The sequence below is a fragment of the Limulus polyphemus genome, unplaced genomic scaffold (genome assembly GCF_000517525.1).
Source record: "Limulus polyphemus unplaced genomic scaffold, Limulus_polyphemus-2.1.2 Scaffold56, whole genome shotgun sequence".
In the NCBI taxonomy this organism is placed as follows: Eukaryota; Metazoa; Arthropoda; class Merostomata; order Xiphosura; family Limulidae; genus Limulus; species Limulus polyphemus.
This window is the reverse complement of record NW_013665666.1, coordinates 1,394,699-1,411,307: the sequence shown is the minus strand read 5'-3', so window position 1 is coordinate 1,411,307 and position 16,609 is coordinate 1,394,699. Positions and strand designations below refer to the sequence as shown.

The 16,609-nt window shown below is 31.3% G+C and overlaps 1 protein-coding gene across 1 annotated transcript in view; it reads right to left on the bottom strand.

The window, feature by feature from the left end:
* The window catches only part of LOC106463920 (transcription factor CP2-like), a 79,734-nt gene that overhangs the window by 56,078 nt on the left and 7,047 nt on the right, over positions 1-16,609 (bottom strand). The window contains exon 2 of the mRNA XM_022391836.1: positions 12,236-12,381. Coding sequence (XP_022247544.1) covers positions 12,236-12,351 — 116 coding nt within the window. The 5' untranslated portion in view covers positions 12,352-12,381. The remainder of the gene's footprint in view (positions 1-12,235; positions 12,382-16,609) is intronic.

Here is a 16,609-nt window from a genome sequence, read left to right as displayed (position 1 = left end):
TAATTTACTAACAACATTCACATCAATAGAAAACAACAACAAAAGAAGCTAAAGAAATAAATGCAGTAAATCAGCTACTTGTATATATATATATGAGAGTGATGTGAAATACAATTAACTAACTACATTTTATAAGTATTCTGTAAAATGATGGTTTCATTAGTATAAAGTTACAGTATAGAGAAAAACAATGATGAAGTGGGATGTACAGTTGTAAGTATTTATCATAATGACCCATCTAAAACCAGTATAAAAGGTTGAGTACATTATATTAAAATAATTTTGAATAAGTAAATCAGGAAGTCACAGTGGAATGTAAAGCTACATTTTAAAATGACTTAGCATTTTGTAGGTTGTGTGATACAATCGAAAATCAATCACTTTGAGAGATGGCCATATACTTAAAGGCATTGGGAAATAAATGAACATGAATCACTTAAGGCACCAGGACCATCTAGAAAGAAACCTGCAACAAGTTGTACCCCCAGAGTTGATAAGCAAAGAGTGGAGTTTTGTCATAGGTGAGAATTCACAAACACAAAAGTCAGTGCAAAAAGCCATTCACATGCCCTACAGTATCCAAAATAATCAAGAAGAATCACCACCTGGAAAAGTGACACAAGTAGAGCTAGGCAGTAAATGGTATTTGCTAATCAATCAACTAATAGCCCCATTAATGGATTACATTGATTAGTACAATGTTTATCAAACCACGGTAAATACAAGAAAGAAGAAATTTGTGGCAGATGCTCCCAACCAGTTGCCTTCCCTATAGTCAGCAGTTCAGGAAGAAGAAAAAGAAATTTTAGCTGCAGGTGCTGTCAAAAAGTTTTCTTCCTTCTAGTCAGCAATTCAAAAAGCATACATTTATACTCATATAAACTCTAGTCACTAGTTCAAAATTAGTGACAGTGGCACTTAAATAAGATATCCATGAAAGGAAGACTAACTGAAAGGAACTATATGACAGGAAAAAATGGTAACACACAATAAAATTCAAGTGTAGCTTGATAACTGTGAAATATCTTGTGCCATTTTCACTGGTTGATGGGTGAAAAACATTTCCAGAAGTGGTATCCAGCATATTGTGAAACTTTTTTAAAGGGGTTCATGATCGTTGGTGGATATTGTGCCAGGGAACAAGTTAGAGATCATGAGATGGATAAAAAGGTTAAGGTGGACTCTGCACTACCATACCAATGATCTAGACCAATGGTTCTTAACCTTTTTGGGAGCCACACCCAATCGGTTTGCAGAATATGTCCTTGCACCTTTTGCCTTTCAGGATTTGTTAATAGTTCTTTCTTATGTTTAATTATATATCATCTATAACCAACAGAAAGTCAATGTTTCCATCTACCAAATGACATTTTATATTACATTTTGTTCTCAACAGATAGATGTCAATTTCAGTTATAACAGAAGCTTCATTCCCATTGGAACTTTAATGACTAGCTTGGGAGAATTTGTAATGGCTAGTGTTGCATAGTTATGGTTGAAAAGTATAGAATGTTTACTATCAATTTGCTATCAAGTGATCTCAGGAGACCAAAGGAGAAACCCTATTTGTAATAGAAATACCGACATGTTTCACACCCCTAAGGGGTGCGTGCACCACAGGATAAGAAACACTGATCTAGACCGGTGGTTCTCCACATGGGCCATACAGCCCCCCAGGAGGCCACAGTAAATTGTATGTGGGCTACCAAAACTTCACTGTCCAAATAAAATATTTATAATTTAATCAAAGTTCCCCTTCTCCCTGTATCCCACACAGCTCAGAAGTCAAGTTACCAGATGCGACTAGTACTCGAGTAAAAATCAAAATGTCTGTCTAGTATCTGTGAATGTTTTCAAATGATACTCAAGAGCAGCAGAGTGATATAACAGCCCAAGCTAGATTCAAACACGACAAATATTATTTCTAGATAAGTAGTGAAATACTAATAAGTTTACACAGTTCTGGGAGAAGGCAAAGTTATATTTTATTGCTTTTCCCACATCTTAACTAGTTAAATCTGGTTTTAGTCGGGTTATTATTTGCTATCAAAAATACGTAACCGCCTTGATGTTGTGAAGAGAGGTGATCTTCGCTTATCACTGACCACACTGCAACTGGACATTCAAAAACTTTCAAATTTTCATCAGGCTCAAGGATCACACTGAATAAAATGTCAACAATTAACAGAATATTTTTTACTTGTATAGGTAAACAGTATGTTATAAACAAAATATTCAAAAATAATATTATAATATTATAAATATATTTTAAATCAACAGTGTGGAAATAAAGTAACTTTTTTCCTTAGTAACAGCATCTACGAAGGGTGGGGCCACAGAGATAAATCAAACTCAAAATGGAGCAACGAGCAAAACGCGGTTGAGAAACACTGATCTAGACTAATGGAACAACACAGAACTACAAGCTTTGTACATAAAGGAGGTCAATAGGGTATAGGTTCACCAAGATAAGGCTTATAGTCATATCTCCAGTTCTTTCATTGAAATACGTAAAGTAGCTAGAGAATGAAATAGGTATTAATGTTATTCCATATAAAAACATATCAGTAAAGTTGCTTGGTGCAGTGCTTATGAATTTCTCTGTGATTGAATTGTTAAAATGGATGCTGGGAAACCATTATTCTTGTAAATTAGATGGATTATGAAAAGCTCGCAGGAGAAATGGTGTGCTTTGAACATGAAAACCTTGTTATGGACCTTGTAATTTATGGAAACTAATGTCAAAATGCATGACCATCAGATACAGCATGAATATAAATGTGATGACATAGACTGTAACAATGTGATGAGGCTAAAATGATTTTCATATAACTTCAATCCTATGTACTATTGTTTGTTGATTCAAGGAATTTTTACCGATTTAAGTACATAGAAAAAAAAAAAAAAAGACTATAGTCAAACATATATAACTGTTTTGGAAATACAAGCTATTTGTTAAAAGTGATCTCATGAGCTTAACCTGTATACCACCAAAGCATGTTATATGTTACACATAAAATCATTTTCCTGTGAAAAACAATAGAAAATAGAATGATAAGACCAAACGAAGTATTGACCTATTACAGAATACAAAGCACTGGTGATTTTGCTAAGCCAAAAGTTCAAGTGCACTGCAACTAATCCAATTATAACAGTAAATCGCTCTGACTATCAAATAGCACTCACCCCAGAGGATTATATTATGATTAAACAAGTTACACATGAGTCCCCATGTGTATAAAATTCCACCCCAGAGTGCCACCCTAAATTAATATATATTATAATTAAACAAGTTACAAATTTGAGTAAAGCAATTAGTGGAAAATTCATTAATCAATTACATTGAAGTAATCATTTGTTCTCATGAGATGATTAAACAACAACGATAACAACAACAAAACAGAAACATAATACTTAAAATTGGGTTTCAACATCCATAATGGGTACAACAAAGATAGTCCATTGTGGAGCTTTATGTTTAACAACAAACAAGCATAATAGCAATACTTTATTACTTAGAATAATCAAAAACAGTAATAACTGAAAACAATTTAAACTAGTTAATAATTTTCCTGACATTAATCCATTCAATCATAATTTTGATTACTGGTTAGAAAGAACAATCAGAAGCATTATTTGAATTCATATATCATTGCAGATATACTTTTCATCAGAAAATGAAATAAATTTGCAACATATATATATATATATATATATAATCATTAAACAGTTGGTCTGCTGTATAGTATTGAATAATGAATTAGGTGCAATATCATAAAGTTATTTAATTAATTATTAATTTAGATTACTGTATGGTGGATTAAAAATGACTTTAAAACCCCATAAACATTAATTGAACACTTTCATGACATTAATTGATTTAAAAGTAAATAACTAAGTTCTACATGTGACACCTTGTATGAAAACATATTATGGTTAAGCATATTATACATCCAAGTGTTAGTCACCATGTCTATAACACCCCCTACAAAGTGCCAGTATGAATTAATATATATAACTTGGGAAAGAAATAATGAAATAAAATTACATTCACTTGAGGGAAAGCTATCAGGAAGATTACATTCTCTCATGTAAAGCTGCATTTCCTCATGAATTGTTCTTTTATTTAATCTATGCAATTTGTTCACTTTCATTGGTCATAACTAAAGGAATACGATGGACCATGCATTCCTGATCAGGAAAGCCAACTAAAAAGATGAAATTCCTCAAGCATAGTTAAATTCCTCAGGAATGTGAGAATGTAACATTTCGATCCCTGATATATATAATTAATATATACACACACAAACACACACATCATCTTGTATTACCAGTTACAGGAATCAATAATAGAAAAAATATAGCAAAACCCTAAATTTAAGTAAACAGAACTTACTGGTGTATAAACACTGAAATCATAAATTGGTTCAGTCTTCAGTTATACAAAGAATAATATATTCAGAGCATCTAAGAGCAAGCACAAAAAAATCCTAATTTTGATAGGTCTACCTTGGGGTTGTACAATGACCTCTTTGTAGTGATACAATATTATTCAGAAAGATGCGTGTCTACTTTAACCTGCTTGACATTATTTTTACAAAAGATATTGAAACTTAAGTATTTTTGTGAAATTTTGGTTTTAATTATACCTCTAACATGAGATATTTTAACCCTCAAAATAAATATTCATCATGTAATTCAAATATTTACAACTGCGATATTCACCACAAAAACTTTATACATAGTTTAATTTGAATTGATACTAAAGTTACTGTTGAAGAACTTAGTAACCAATACTCAGTTAAAGACAGAATAAGCAATTCATCTTACCTCTCTTCCCCTACAAGTGGTTGCCACAATAATATTATTCTCTAATCAGAGTTGGTTAGCAACTGACAACCCACTGTTTAATGGAAAATTTCTAGTAGCACAATTATAGTATTTTAATGCACTGTATATTTTTTGGAGAATTCAAAACCATCAAGCTTGTAATGAGCACCAGCACACAAGCCTCATTTGCCTTGCACAGCAACAGACTGGTAAGTGAATCTAGTGTTCACTGGTTGACAGACAATAATACTTATGTTTGGAGGCATTACAGCTGCTTGAACCAGGATAAGGTATGTAATACAGATACTCTTAAAAAAACATAGTATTTACAACACAAGTACATTTGTCAACTGGGAATGATACAGAATTATTGAACATATACCATATTCTATTATTTATTAATTCACTGTGGACCATGTGTAATTTTACTATGAACATAAATGTATACTGATTTTTTGGGGGGAGAGTGAGGGGTCAACGTGTTTAAAAATATCTTAAATATAAACAAAGTGTTGAATATTTTTACTAAAAAAATAAACTTGTATACCAAAAATGTGTTCCAACAGTGGAATGCAGAAATCTATTCTTATCTTCCATCAAAGTTACAGATGGAGGGCTTATTTCCATATGACTAATAGAAGGATGTGTGAGATTTACTTAATGCTCAGTTCTCCCTGTAAATGAGTAAAACTTACATGTGTGTAAGAGTTTCTAATATTCACTTCAAAAACCTTTGTTCAAGGAAAAAGTATAAGATAGATTTACAAGCTTTTGAAATTAGCTGCAGCCATGTTTTTATACAAATGTTTTCATTATACAAATAAATAATTAAATAACCTACATCATGTGCTGGTAAATTATATATTTCACAAATAAATGCAGATGGATATTTTGAAGCTTAACTAGGCCTTATGAAAAACAAATGTAGAAATTAACCAAATAAAGTACAAGCTGATAATTTATGTGCCTTCATGAATTTTTAGCTATTTTTTTACAGTATAGTTTTAAGCTTAACAATTCTTTTCACATTAATTATCATTTTATAGGGCTTTTATGTGAATAACACTTGCTTTTATGAAAGTGTTATTTTCACAGAAGACCATACTTTTGCTGGAACATTCTAGTTTTTTTTTTTATTCTTAACTTCAAAACTTTACGTGAAGTATTATAATTTTAAGCAAGTATTAATCATTAAAAGTTGCATTTCATCATGTAACTAAGCATGGTCATTCTAAATATGATTGATGATGGTTAGATTTGACCTTGATGTAACTTACTGAACAGTCAAGCAGGCAAATACAATACTTCAAGTGTTCCACAGATAAGCTTTTAAGATGTTTGCCTAATGAAGTTGATATACTGGACAGGACATCTGTGATAACATGTCAGTGAATGTTGTTGTTCTGCTACTTGTTTCAATCTTGAATAAAGTAATTCATCAAAGTCAATCAGTATGTTTTTCTTTCTCCAGAATTAGAATTTCTTTTATTAAAATTTACAATTTATCAATATTTATTAAGTGTACATTCTATGCATAACATCAGCCAACATCTGATGTTCAGAAATGTCTTTGATGTACATGTATAATGTTCACTTTGTGAGAAGTTAGAGAAATATAACTTAAGTATAACTTAAAACTAAAGTTTCTAACACATCACAATAACATATGGTGATCCCATGCTTAACAGTTGAACCTATAGGTTGGGTTTACTACTAAATATTTTTTACTAAATGAATTTTGAATTTTTTTATATAAAAAACAACAACATATGGTTATCAATCTAAGTGAATTTTTCTTAATATTGAATCTTATTTATAACATTGTAGAATTGAAAGTATATGATCAGATAAATATTAGTTATGAACAAACATTCAGTTTAGGCCTACTGAATGGGTGTCTTATACTGACATTAGCAATAGATTTGGTTATTAACCTGTCATACTGCACAGGGTTGTTAAGGATATCATGCAGAGACAAATGCTACAGTTGTCACACGTTGCCACCATGGGTACCATTGTGATTTCTTTTGCATATAAATGGGTGTGTTGATCACAGTGCAGCTCCTTCAACAAGTATGAAACAGACAAGGATGCAGAGAGTTGAACTAGTGAAATGTTTTACACCAAAGAATAAAGTGACGAGAAAGACCCCAGGAAGTAAAGTGCATAGCATCCGCAGAGGGTCTTGTTCCAGTATTGCTCTGTTTACGTTAATAAAGTTTGAGGAGACAGGTTGCACTTGTGATAAGCTACAGGCAGACCAACAACACCTACTTAAACTGTCATGCTGAAGCAGAATAAGCCAACACAAGTACACATTATGTTGTCAGGTATCTGGATTTGCCAGTGTTTCCTTACTAGCTGTATTATTTACAAGCACTTAAGGAGACAGATTTAACCAAATGTGTTGATTCTGTGTTGCAGTTCTTGACAAGACTTGACGACAATGACTAGTATCTTATGGAATGATGAAGCACACTTTACCCTTTCTGGAAGTGTCAACACTCACAACTGCATTATTTGGTCAGAAAGTAATCTACTTATAACATTTCTTACATACTTTCAAAATGCTAAGGTGATGGTTGTTGTTTCACAGCTGACTGTTATTGGACATATTTGTTTTTAAGGACCATCAGCACATGGACTGGTAACCTACACAGTACCATGCAATGCTCACAACCAATGTAATTCCCATGCTGCAGCAATGAAATATGATAACACATTATCATTTGCATTCACGATGGTGTCCCTCAACATATTGTTAACTATGTGAAATATGTTTTACAGGAGCACTTTCAGGTCAGAATATTTCATGTCACTTTTCTTGTGAATGGTAATTTCATTCATTGGACCTAACACAAAATGATTTCTGAAGTCACATGTGTACAATGTAAATCCTCACTCACACAATACCAGACCTCAATGATGCTATTGTCCAGGTAGTGGCCAGCATACCAGATAAAATGCAAGGCATTCTGGATGCTTTAGGAGCACATTTTGAACAGATACTAGGCTACAGTGGCCCCCTTGATGACAACGTGTGATAACTGTAAAATTTGCATTCGCATGATATTTTTAATACTACTGTGCAATTTGACTTTCCTATACCACACTGATTGTGAGGTATAATGTGCTGAACTGCAAAATTCTTTATAATCATCCTGTATTACAGTACTTGTATTAAATGCTTTATACAATAATTATCAAAAGGAGTTAATGAGAAAATGTACAAGAAAGTTAGTACTGCATGGTTTGCTTTTAAAAGTTAACATCCTAAGTCATGCACTATTTGAATCTCATATGATCTATTAGTATTAGTTTCATTTTCATCTTTAAAAAAACCTTTAAAATCCATAAGTCACTGAACCACTACTACTTTTTTAGTGTTTCTACAAATCTGTTCTCAGTGACTTCTTCCTCACTTAGTCAAACATTTCCACTAACTTCTTTCTGATTTTTGCTGGTTCACATTAGTGCTTGAAGTTATGTCCATCAGGCTTCACTTTTCACTCTCATTCAATGCTGTTCATAATCAGTTATCACTATCCAGACCATTACCATGGAAGAGATGGAGATTATTGTGCACTGTAACAAGTTTAGTTGTTTGGTCTATTGTTTGTTAGTTTTTTTTTGTTCTTTTCCCTGACCTTTGTACTTTGGGCCTAATATTTAGGCTAGCAATTGACAAGATAAATGTAGTAGTCTTAGCAGTTGAAAAATGTCATCTACATGTTTAAGCTACCGACAAGAGTGATTGCTCTAAAAGATTTTCATTATGCTGCATCTTTTTTTAAGACAGAGATCATCTCAGATAGTGTTGCTTTGTCCCCTCCGAGTTTGTGATATCCTGTGAGATTTGTTGCAAAATGCTCAGTATCCCATCCACTTGAGGTGACTACCCCTTTTCTAGACTTTTCTTTAATACACCCTCTTACTCTGCAACCAATCATAATTCAGTTTCATGTTTGAAGTTTCCAAAAAATTGCATAATTTTGCAATGATTTCAGCTACATAGGCTAGGCCTAAATACTAAGTCCCTATCAAATATTAAAAAAACTATAATCTAAGAAAAAATAATTAGACCTGAATGAAAACATTAAACAGAAAAATTTACTTCTCTAAAGTAGTACTGTTATTAGAAATTAGCTGTCATGTAGCCTAAACTGTAAATTAGTCAAAAACATTTTGCAAGTTTAATATGAAACATAGCACTTATGTTAATTCCAGAACCACTTGAGTGTGTTTTAGAGAGAAAGTAGAAGTCAAGAAGTAAAAAAATATCAAAAAAGTTGGTTTCTGCAAAGAAACACCAAAACTGAACTGATGAGACAAAAAATTCCTTTTTGAAATTTCTAAAGGAGAGTTTTTGTAAAAATATGCAGCCATGAGAAATTAAAACAATAGTGTGTAAATAAGATGTTGAAAACATGGCAGAGGCTCAATAATGGTTAGGGGGGATACTTTCAGCTTTTAGTTCGAGATATGGCGAAAATCAAAGAAATGCATATGAAGAAAGAACAGTCTCAAAACACCTTCATTTGCCACATCTTGCCAAGTGGTTTCCATCTAACTAACCAGAGATTTGAATTTCAACAAGACAGTGACCCAAAGCACAATGCTGTAATTAATAAAAGGAATTTGGAGCAAAACAAAGATGCTGCAATATCAAAGTTATTAAATGGCCCAATCAGAAATCAGATTCCAGTCCAATTGAAAATTTGTGGCAATAAGTGCTTCTGTGGCCAGAGAAAAGCCAATTAACTTACTCTGCAACAATTGTGGTGTATTGTGACATTCTACAAGCCCAGCTGTAAACCTGCTGAAAAAATCTTGGGACCTTTTATGCTCAAACATTGTGAGGTAATAAATGAGAATAATAATGAAATAAGGAATGCACATTAAAAGTTCATGTTACTTGGGTGATAACACATGTAATATCACCACAAAACTGAAGAGAATGATTAGAACATTAGACTACCCTGTTAAAATAGTACAAGAGCCAAGCATCTCCCTTAAATATTTAATAATAAGTTCAACATACAAGAAACACAATGAATAAAAATAAGTGTACAGTTGTTTATAAAGTAATTTGCATCTGATGCTCTATTATATATACAGGAGAAACATGCTGACCCATGCATGATAGAACATCTGAACATGACATACAATAACATAACAAGACTATTGCTGAGCAATGAAAAGAGCACAAGACACCATAAGCAGATATCTTATTGGATATCAAGATGTTATCTAAATGTCATAGTTTCCTTTACTGTAAGAATAAAGAATCCATTTTAGTGAAGAAAAGTAAACTTAAGATGAACAAATATAAAGGTTGGCCTCTAGTATAGATATATTAATTGCACTCTTTAAGATTTCCATGTTTGACTTTTGATGAAGCCACTATACACATTCATAATGGCTAAAAGATATTTCTCAATACTGTTTTATGTATGTATTAATGTAATACGATAGAATAATACAGATATCTGTAAACATATTTATAGATACCAATATGAAGATCTATTTCAGAAATGTAATGTATCCTATTCTAAATTCCATGATTTTAATAGTTCACCTGTTGCTTTACACATTTATTTATCATTGTTGGTCTGATTTGTTTTAGCAATTTCAATTCAAGATTGTTTGATATTACTTTTAAAATGATCCAAACCGTTTAGACATGTTTCATATATTCAATTAACTGATGATGTTAGTTTCAATTGAATTAGTGAGCTTGTAGGATATCAATAGCTCCTGAAAAGCTCTAATTGCAAAATATTAAGCTGATCAAAATACATTCTGCAGATATAGGTCATTATTCTATTTACATTAATATATGTGTCTTGTAATAAATTACAGTTTGCATTGAATAAAATTAAGAATCTTTTATTGAATTTACATATTATAGGAATAGAGAAAAAATGTATTTAGACTCAAACTTTTGACCAGTGCAGTACTGTACACAGTTTCTTCTGCATCTAGAGATGGTGGTAGTGGCACTTTCCTCACTTTCATTTGCAGGACTTTCCATTTCACAAATCCAGGAGTCATTGCTTTCATGTCTGCTCATATTTCTTGCATCAGAATAATTTTCTGACAAAGTTGTGAGCATCTCTATCACTTGCTGAACAGACATTTGTCATCTTTGAACCATTTTTGAGCCTGTAAGTTTCTTTGATACTACATATACTCAAATCAACAGACAAGCAGATACTACTTCTCACAAGAATTGCTAGGATTAAAAGATAGACTATGCTAAAATTCATTCACCTCAATCAACAAACAGACATCTGTTTTTGAGACTTCAAGGGCCAAAATATAATCAAATACTAATGTAATCAAAGAGCTGGGAGCTCAATTGGAGATAGAAATAACAACAGACATCTATACTGAAACTGCACGCTACTTGCAATACAAAAAAACAAACAAACAAGTTGTATGTTGTTATAAATAAATGCATTTATTTTAAACAGAAGTCAAGATGACACATCTTTGATGTTTCTAGATAAGTGATTATAACATTTTTAATTTTATGATTATGCCTTTGAAACAACAACAGGGTATTTAGATGAAATCATGATAGGACTACAGGGTATCTTTCAACACAAAGATATCTGAATTCAAAAAGTGAAATCGGTCAAATTGACAACCTTGGAGATTCTCATGTTAATGAGATGAAGGGCCTATGGTCAGCCTGTTCTTTCTTTTGTTTTGAAACAAAGGCTTTTTAAACCCACATTTAATTTTGGATACACTGAAATAGCCCTTCAAGCAAGTAAAATTAGTTAATGCTGGTTTATTCATTGCTATTCTTAAGTGTATATTTTCCTTTATATAAATAAAATGAAATTATAGAGGATACATATGGCTAAAACAATTACACAATAATTAAGATTTTGATTAAGAAGGTATATTTTTGTGTTCTAGTCAAAACCATTATTATTAATTTTTGTGAAGCTTTTATTTTGCAAAATTCCTTTGTAGATTTTTCAATTAATCCTTATTTCATACACATTTCCATATGGAACTTTTATGTTAAACAGTGTTTGAGATTGAGATAAGATCTAATATTATTATCATGACTCTTCAGTAAATTTTCTCAAACTGCAGCTTTTATTTTGCAATTGCTCATCTTATTTATAAAAGATTTAACTACTGTAATTTTTTTTAGTATCATGCTAAAACTGCCACCTACAAAACAATACAACAGCAACTATGCCTGCAAGCAGGTAATAAAATTTGGTTCTGTTACTCTATACTTGCCAACTACACTTTCCATTACTACTTACTGAACACCCTCCTCACATTTCCAATTTAAACATAAATTATTTTTTTATAAAAAACTAACCACATAATTAAATATACCAACTTTTACTGTTTGATTTGTCACTAATATTCTTACCTCATGTTGAAAGAGCCAGTCCCTAGCTCCATTCCCAAACCTGACAGACTTCCATCAAAGTCAGCAGCAAGTGCATCATCAATACTGTCAACATGCCAGTGATTTGAACTTGTCATAATTTTATATTTTTGTCAAAGACTGGATCCCTGTGAATATTTCAGTATTGTACTACAATTCAGAAACTTTAGTGACATAAAATAAAAATGTCAATTACATGTAAAACATATTGGAAAGAAAAGCCTAAAACTATTCATATATAGTAAATCCATGTGAATTTGATATTTTCTCAATTCGTCTAACTTATGCATGTAATAATTGTGTCAATATCAATTTTATATAAATAGTTTACTATTTTAATATGTTACAATGATATATAATTTTCAGATGACTTTGCGTACACGTATTGTAATATTCCAAAATAATCAAATTTGTTTATCATTAATTTTCTTTCATGAACATATTTGTACAAATTTTCTCAGATAATTAATGTTTTATACTCACACACACTAAACATCATCTACTGTGAAAGGTTAAGAACTATGCATTACAGAATCTCACTTTAATTTAAAAGTTACTTTAAACAATGTACAAACTTTCATAGTGAAACATTTGCAACTTTTAAGTTAAAACAGTTTGAAATAAGCTGCACTAGAAAAACTCCTACTACAGTATAATGATTCTATGCACACTGACAAATATCTTCAATAAAAATAACTTTTTGATAGATTTAGCTACTCTAATTTTGAAATACACTGCTAAAATCCACAACTACAGAACATGCAACATCAACTTTTCATGTCCGATACTCTCTACTTGCAACTTCAAGTTCCATTACTACTCACTGAATATGTGCTTTTAAAAATATGTCTTCTAACTAATGTAGATATATCTTTTAGCTAATATTATAAGTTACTGTAGTACTAATTATGCAAAGTAATGAAGCTTTGCTAAAACAAAATGCAGACAAGTACTAAAAGATATAATTGTTTCTAAAAGAAATATCTTTTTTTTTATATACATATTACTGCAAACTATTTGTTTCTTACAACATAAAGACTATATAAATACTTAAAAATGATATGATCAAAAATTATATTAGCTTCAATTAGACTTCACAAGCTACAATGTTTCATACAAATACCAGAAGTCTTTGAAATACTGTACGATGCTCAATCTAGAAAGCTTTAATGACAGTTAGTTATTTAAATGAAATTATAAAGAAGTTATTTTTGATTACTTTAAAATGACAATGTTAATTTAGAAGAAGGGTAAATGTATTTATTAGAAGTGAATAAGTGAGTTAAAGGCTTACAAAAAAAGTGACACTGCTGTGGTTGGAAAACATGTTTAATTTGGGTTTTTAAAAGGAGGAAAAATATTATTAACATTTTCTACAAACAGACAGATTAGTTATGTTGCCTGAACAAAAAGGCTTATTATTATTATGAGAAACTTTAAATTAAAAAAAATTGAGTTAGATTAGATCCACTACAAAAGGCTGAAGAATTTCTTTGGGTTAAGATAGATTCCATGCATTCTGGCAAATGTAATGTTAGACCTTGTTTTTAATACTGAGAAAAATATGGTATAAAAATAGCTGTGCAAGAGCTTCTATGAAAATAAGCAAACAATTGATAAGAGTAGTCACAGAAGAATGGGAAGAATGTTAAGGTTGGCCATTAGTGTAGAGACCTTAATGACATTTTAAAGACTTTAATATGCTGAACTTTGACAAACTTTCTATACACATTTATAAGGATTGAAATATATGTTCAGACACTGTTTTATGTATGTATTGATATAATAAAATGAAAAAATACTTACCAATATAAATATGAATAAATGTTTTAGATAAGTAACATATTCTATTCTAAATCGAACGATGTTAATAATTTACTTATTGGTTTACACATTTCATTTATTTAGCATTACTGATTTCACTTGTCTTAATATAAATTCAAGAATGTTTGATATTATTTTTATATAATATGAACTTTCTAAACACGTATATCAATGTTCTATTTACAAATGACAGTGTTCCAATTTAGATTTAACTGGATTAGGGAACTTGTAGGATATCAATAGCTCCTGAGGAAGCTGTGACAGCAAAATATTGAGCTAATAAAGTTACATCCTGGAGATAGTCATAAATTTATCTATATTTATAGAAATGTCTCATAATAAACTCCAGTTTGCATTAAACAATGTTAAGAATAATAATGTTAAGGAAGTTTGGGATGAGTTTGCTAGTTCAAGTAATCTAGCTGTAAAGGCACGTTTCCTAATGAATGTTTATATTTGTGTCCAAATTCTTTTCCTAAATGGTTCAGAAGCAAACTTACCTCTGAAATGCTGTAAGCTGAACTATCCATATTGAAAAGTAGGTGGAAACTTGCATGAGTAAAAATTATATAGAAAAATTTAAAGTTAAAAAGTTAGAGGACAGGAAGATAATATTCTACACTACAATAAAGATGTTGTCAAGTAGAACCAGGTTAAAATATAAAATCAGAAAGAATGAAGGAGAATGAGTGAAGCAGACTAGTCTTTTAGAACTACTAATTCTAAGAACATAAAGAAGGCAATCTTCTCAGAAGGGTACTTCTTTGTCTTGACACCCTTCAATTCACACATAAAAATGGGTTACTGAAGGCAGTAATGATTTATTGTAGTTCTGGAGCCAAAACAGAGAACACAGGTAGATGGAATACTATGTCATGCTCTTGTAGTGAAAGATTCACAAGGGAGCATCCGAGAAAAATATACGAGTGGATATACTCAAGGGGTTGTAGCCCCTCTTCATCTACAACTAAAAAAGCCAGTGAGTCATAAAACTGGTCAAATTAAGAGGCACTGAGAAAAAAAAACAAATAAACACTCAAGACATCTCAAGGATGGGAGCTAACAACTAGAGGACAGAATGAAAAAAGTAGATGATCGTCATTCTAGTTAGACTTGACATCTTTTGATGATAGGTATTCCATTTCAGACAATTATAAGATGACCAACTCAATAGCATAACTACTGAAATATTGAATAGACTACAGTGTTGGAAGAAACCAATGAACTCTGGAAAACAAAAATTGTGAGATCCAATTCAAATCTATTTGTTGATATATGGCACCACAGTAGAATTGCTTTTGTGAAGTAAAACACACCAGTGTTGTATCAAGGGAACTTCTGACATGGATGTTGATCAAGCCAAATTCTCCAAAAAACTGATCTGAGAAAGATTACTGAAGAGACTAGAGACTGAAAAGACAACATTCTTCATTACAGCACCTCAGCCTTTATGAGAGGCAGCTGTGAAAAGATGCAGATCTGGAGGAGGACAAAGAAAGAGGAAGCTAGTGGTAAACTCTTGATTGAGCCACATTCAAAGAGCTGAGAATATAAAAATATGGAGAAATTCTCTGAGACAGTAGGTCTGAGGAAAGGCAAGATCCCACTTTTTTGTGTGCAAAACCTACGGGAATTGCCTCATAAAGAGACACTATCATCTCCAAAACAAAAGACGTCTTTGGCATACGAAGGATTACAATCATTGATTGAAGCAGTAAAATAATTGAGTGAAAGTGAAGTTTTCACTGAAATATTAGCTTCAGAACTTCATAAGTAACATGAGCTTAAGAATCACATGATGTGAACAGCATGAATGTTGACCATTTCCAGATGGGTCACGAATCAAAGGTTTATTGAACTACTATTTCAGGAATTTATGTCAATAAGTTTTGTATCAAACTGTAGATTATAATTCAAATTTTAATATTATACATTATTCAAGTTCTTAATTTAAAAGTAATATTGAAAAACACAGTTAAACATTGATTTTTGAATATCACATGGTACGTTTAATGCAGCACTGGTTCAAATTAGATGTTTGTGATGTCAAAATACTAAGTCTATAGTTTTGTACGAATTAGGAACTCAAATTAACGATACTGACAAGCTAGAATATAAAATAAGAACCTCATATCTTTTCTATTTGCTAAGATATTGCTCATTGACTGAATCAAACACAGTGGCCCCACTCACCTCTTTCCATTTTTGGAAATGGTCCCTTATATACACTTACTTCAATATATGACATGTGAATAACCAATCAAAAGCTCAGAATGTCCTCCTAGTGGCTCTCTTTGCCATCTTAAAGTGTTAGGATGCCATCTAGTTCTTTTGAACCAAAATTTTAAGGAGGTAGGTTGTGTCTTTAGTCTGTTCAAAATTTTATATTTTTTTAGACCAAAATACAGCTTAGTTACTAAGTTTGATAAATTGTAGTGGAATTCTGTTGTACTGATATAGTAATTTATAATTTTTTGGTTATTCAACTGTATATATAAAATCTAAAAAAAAAATTATATAATTATTATTGTT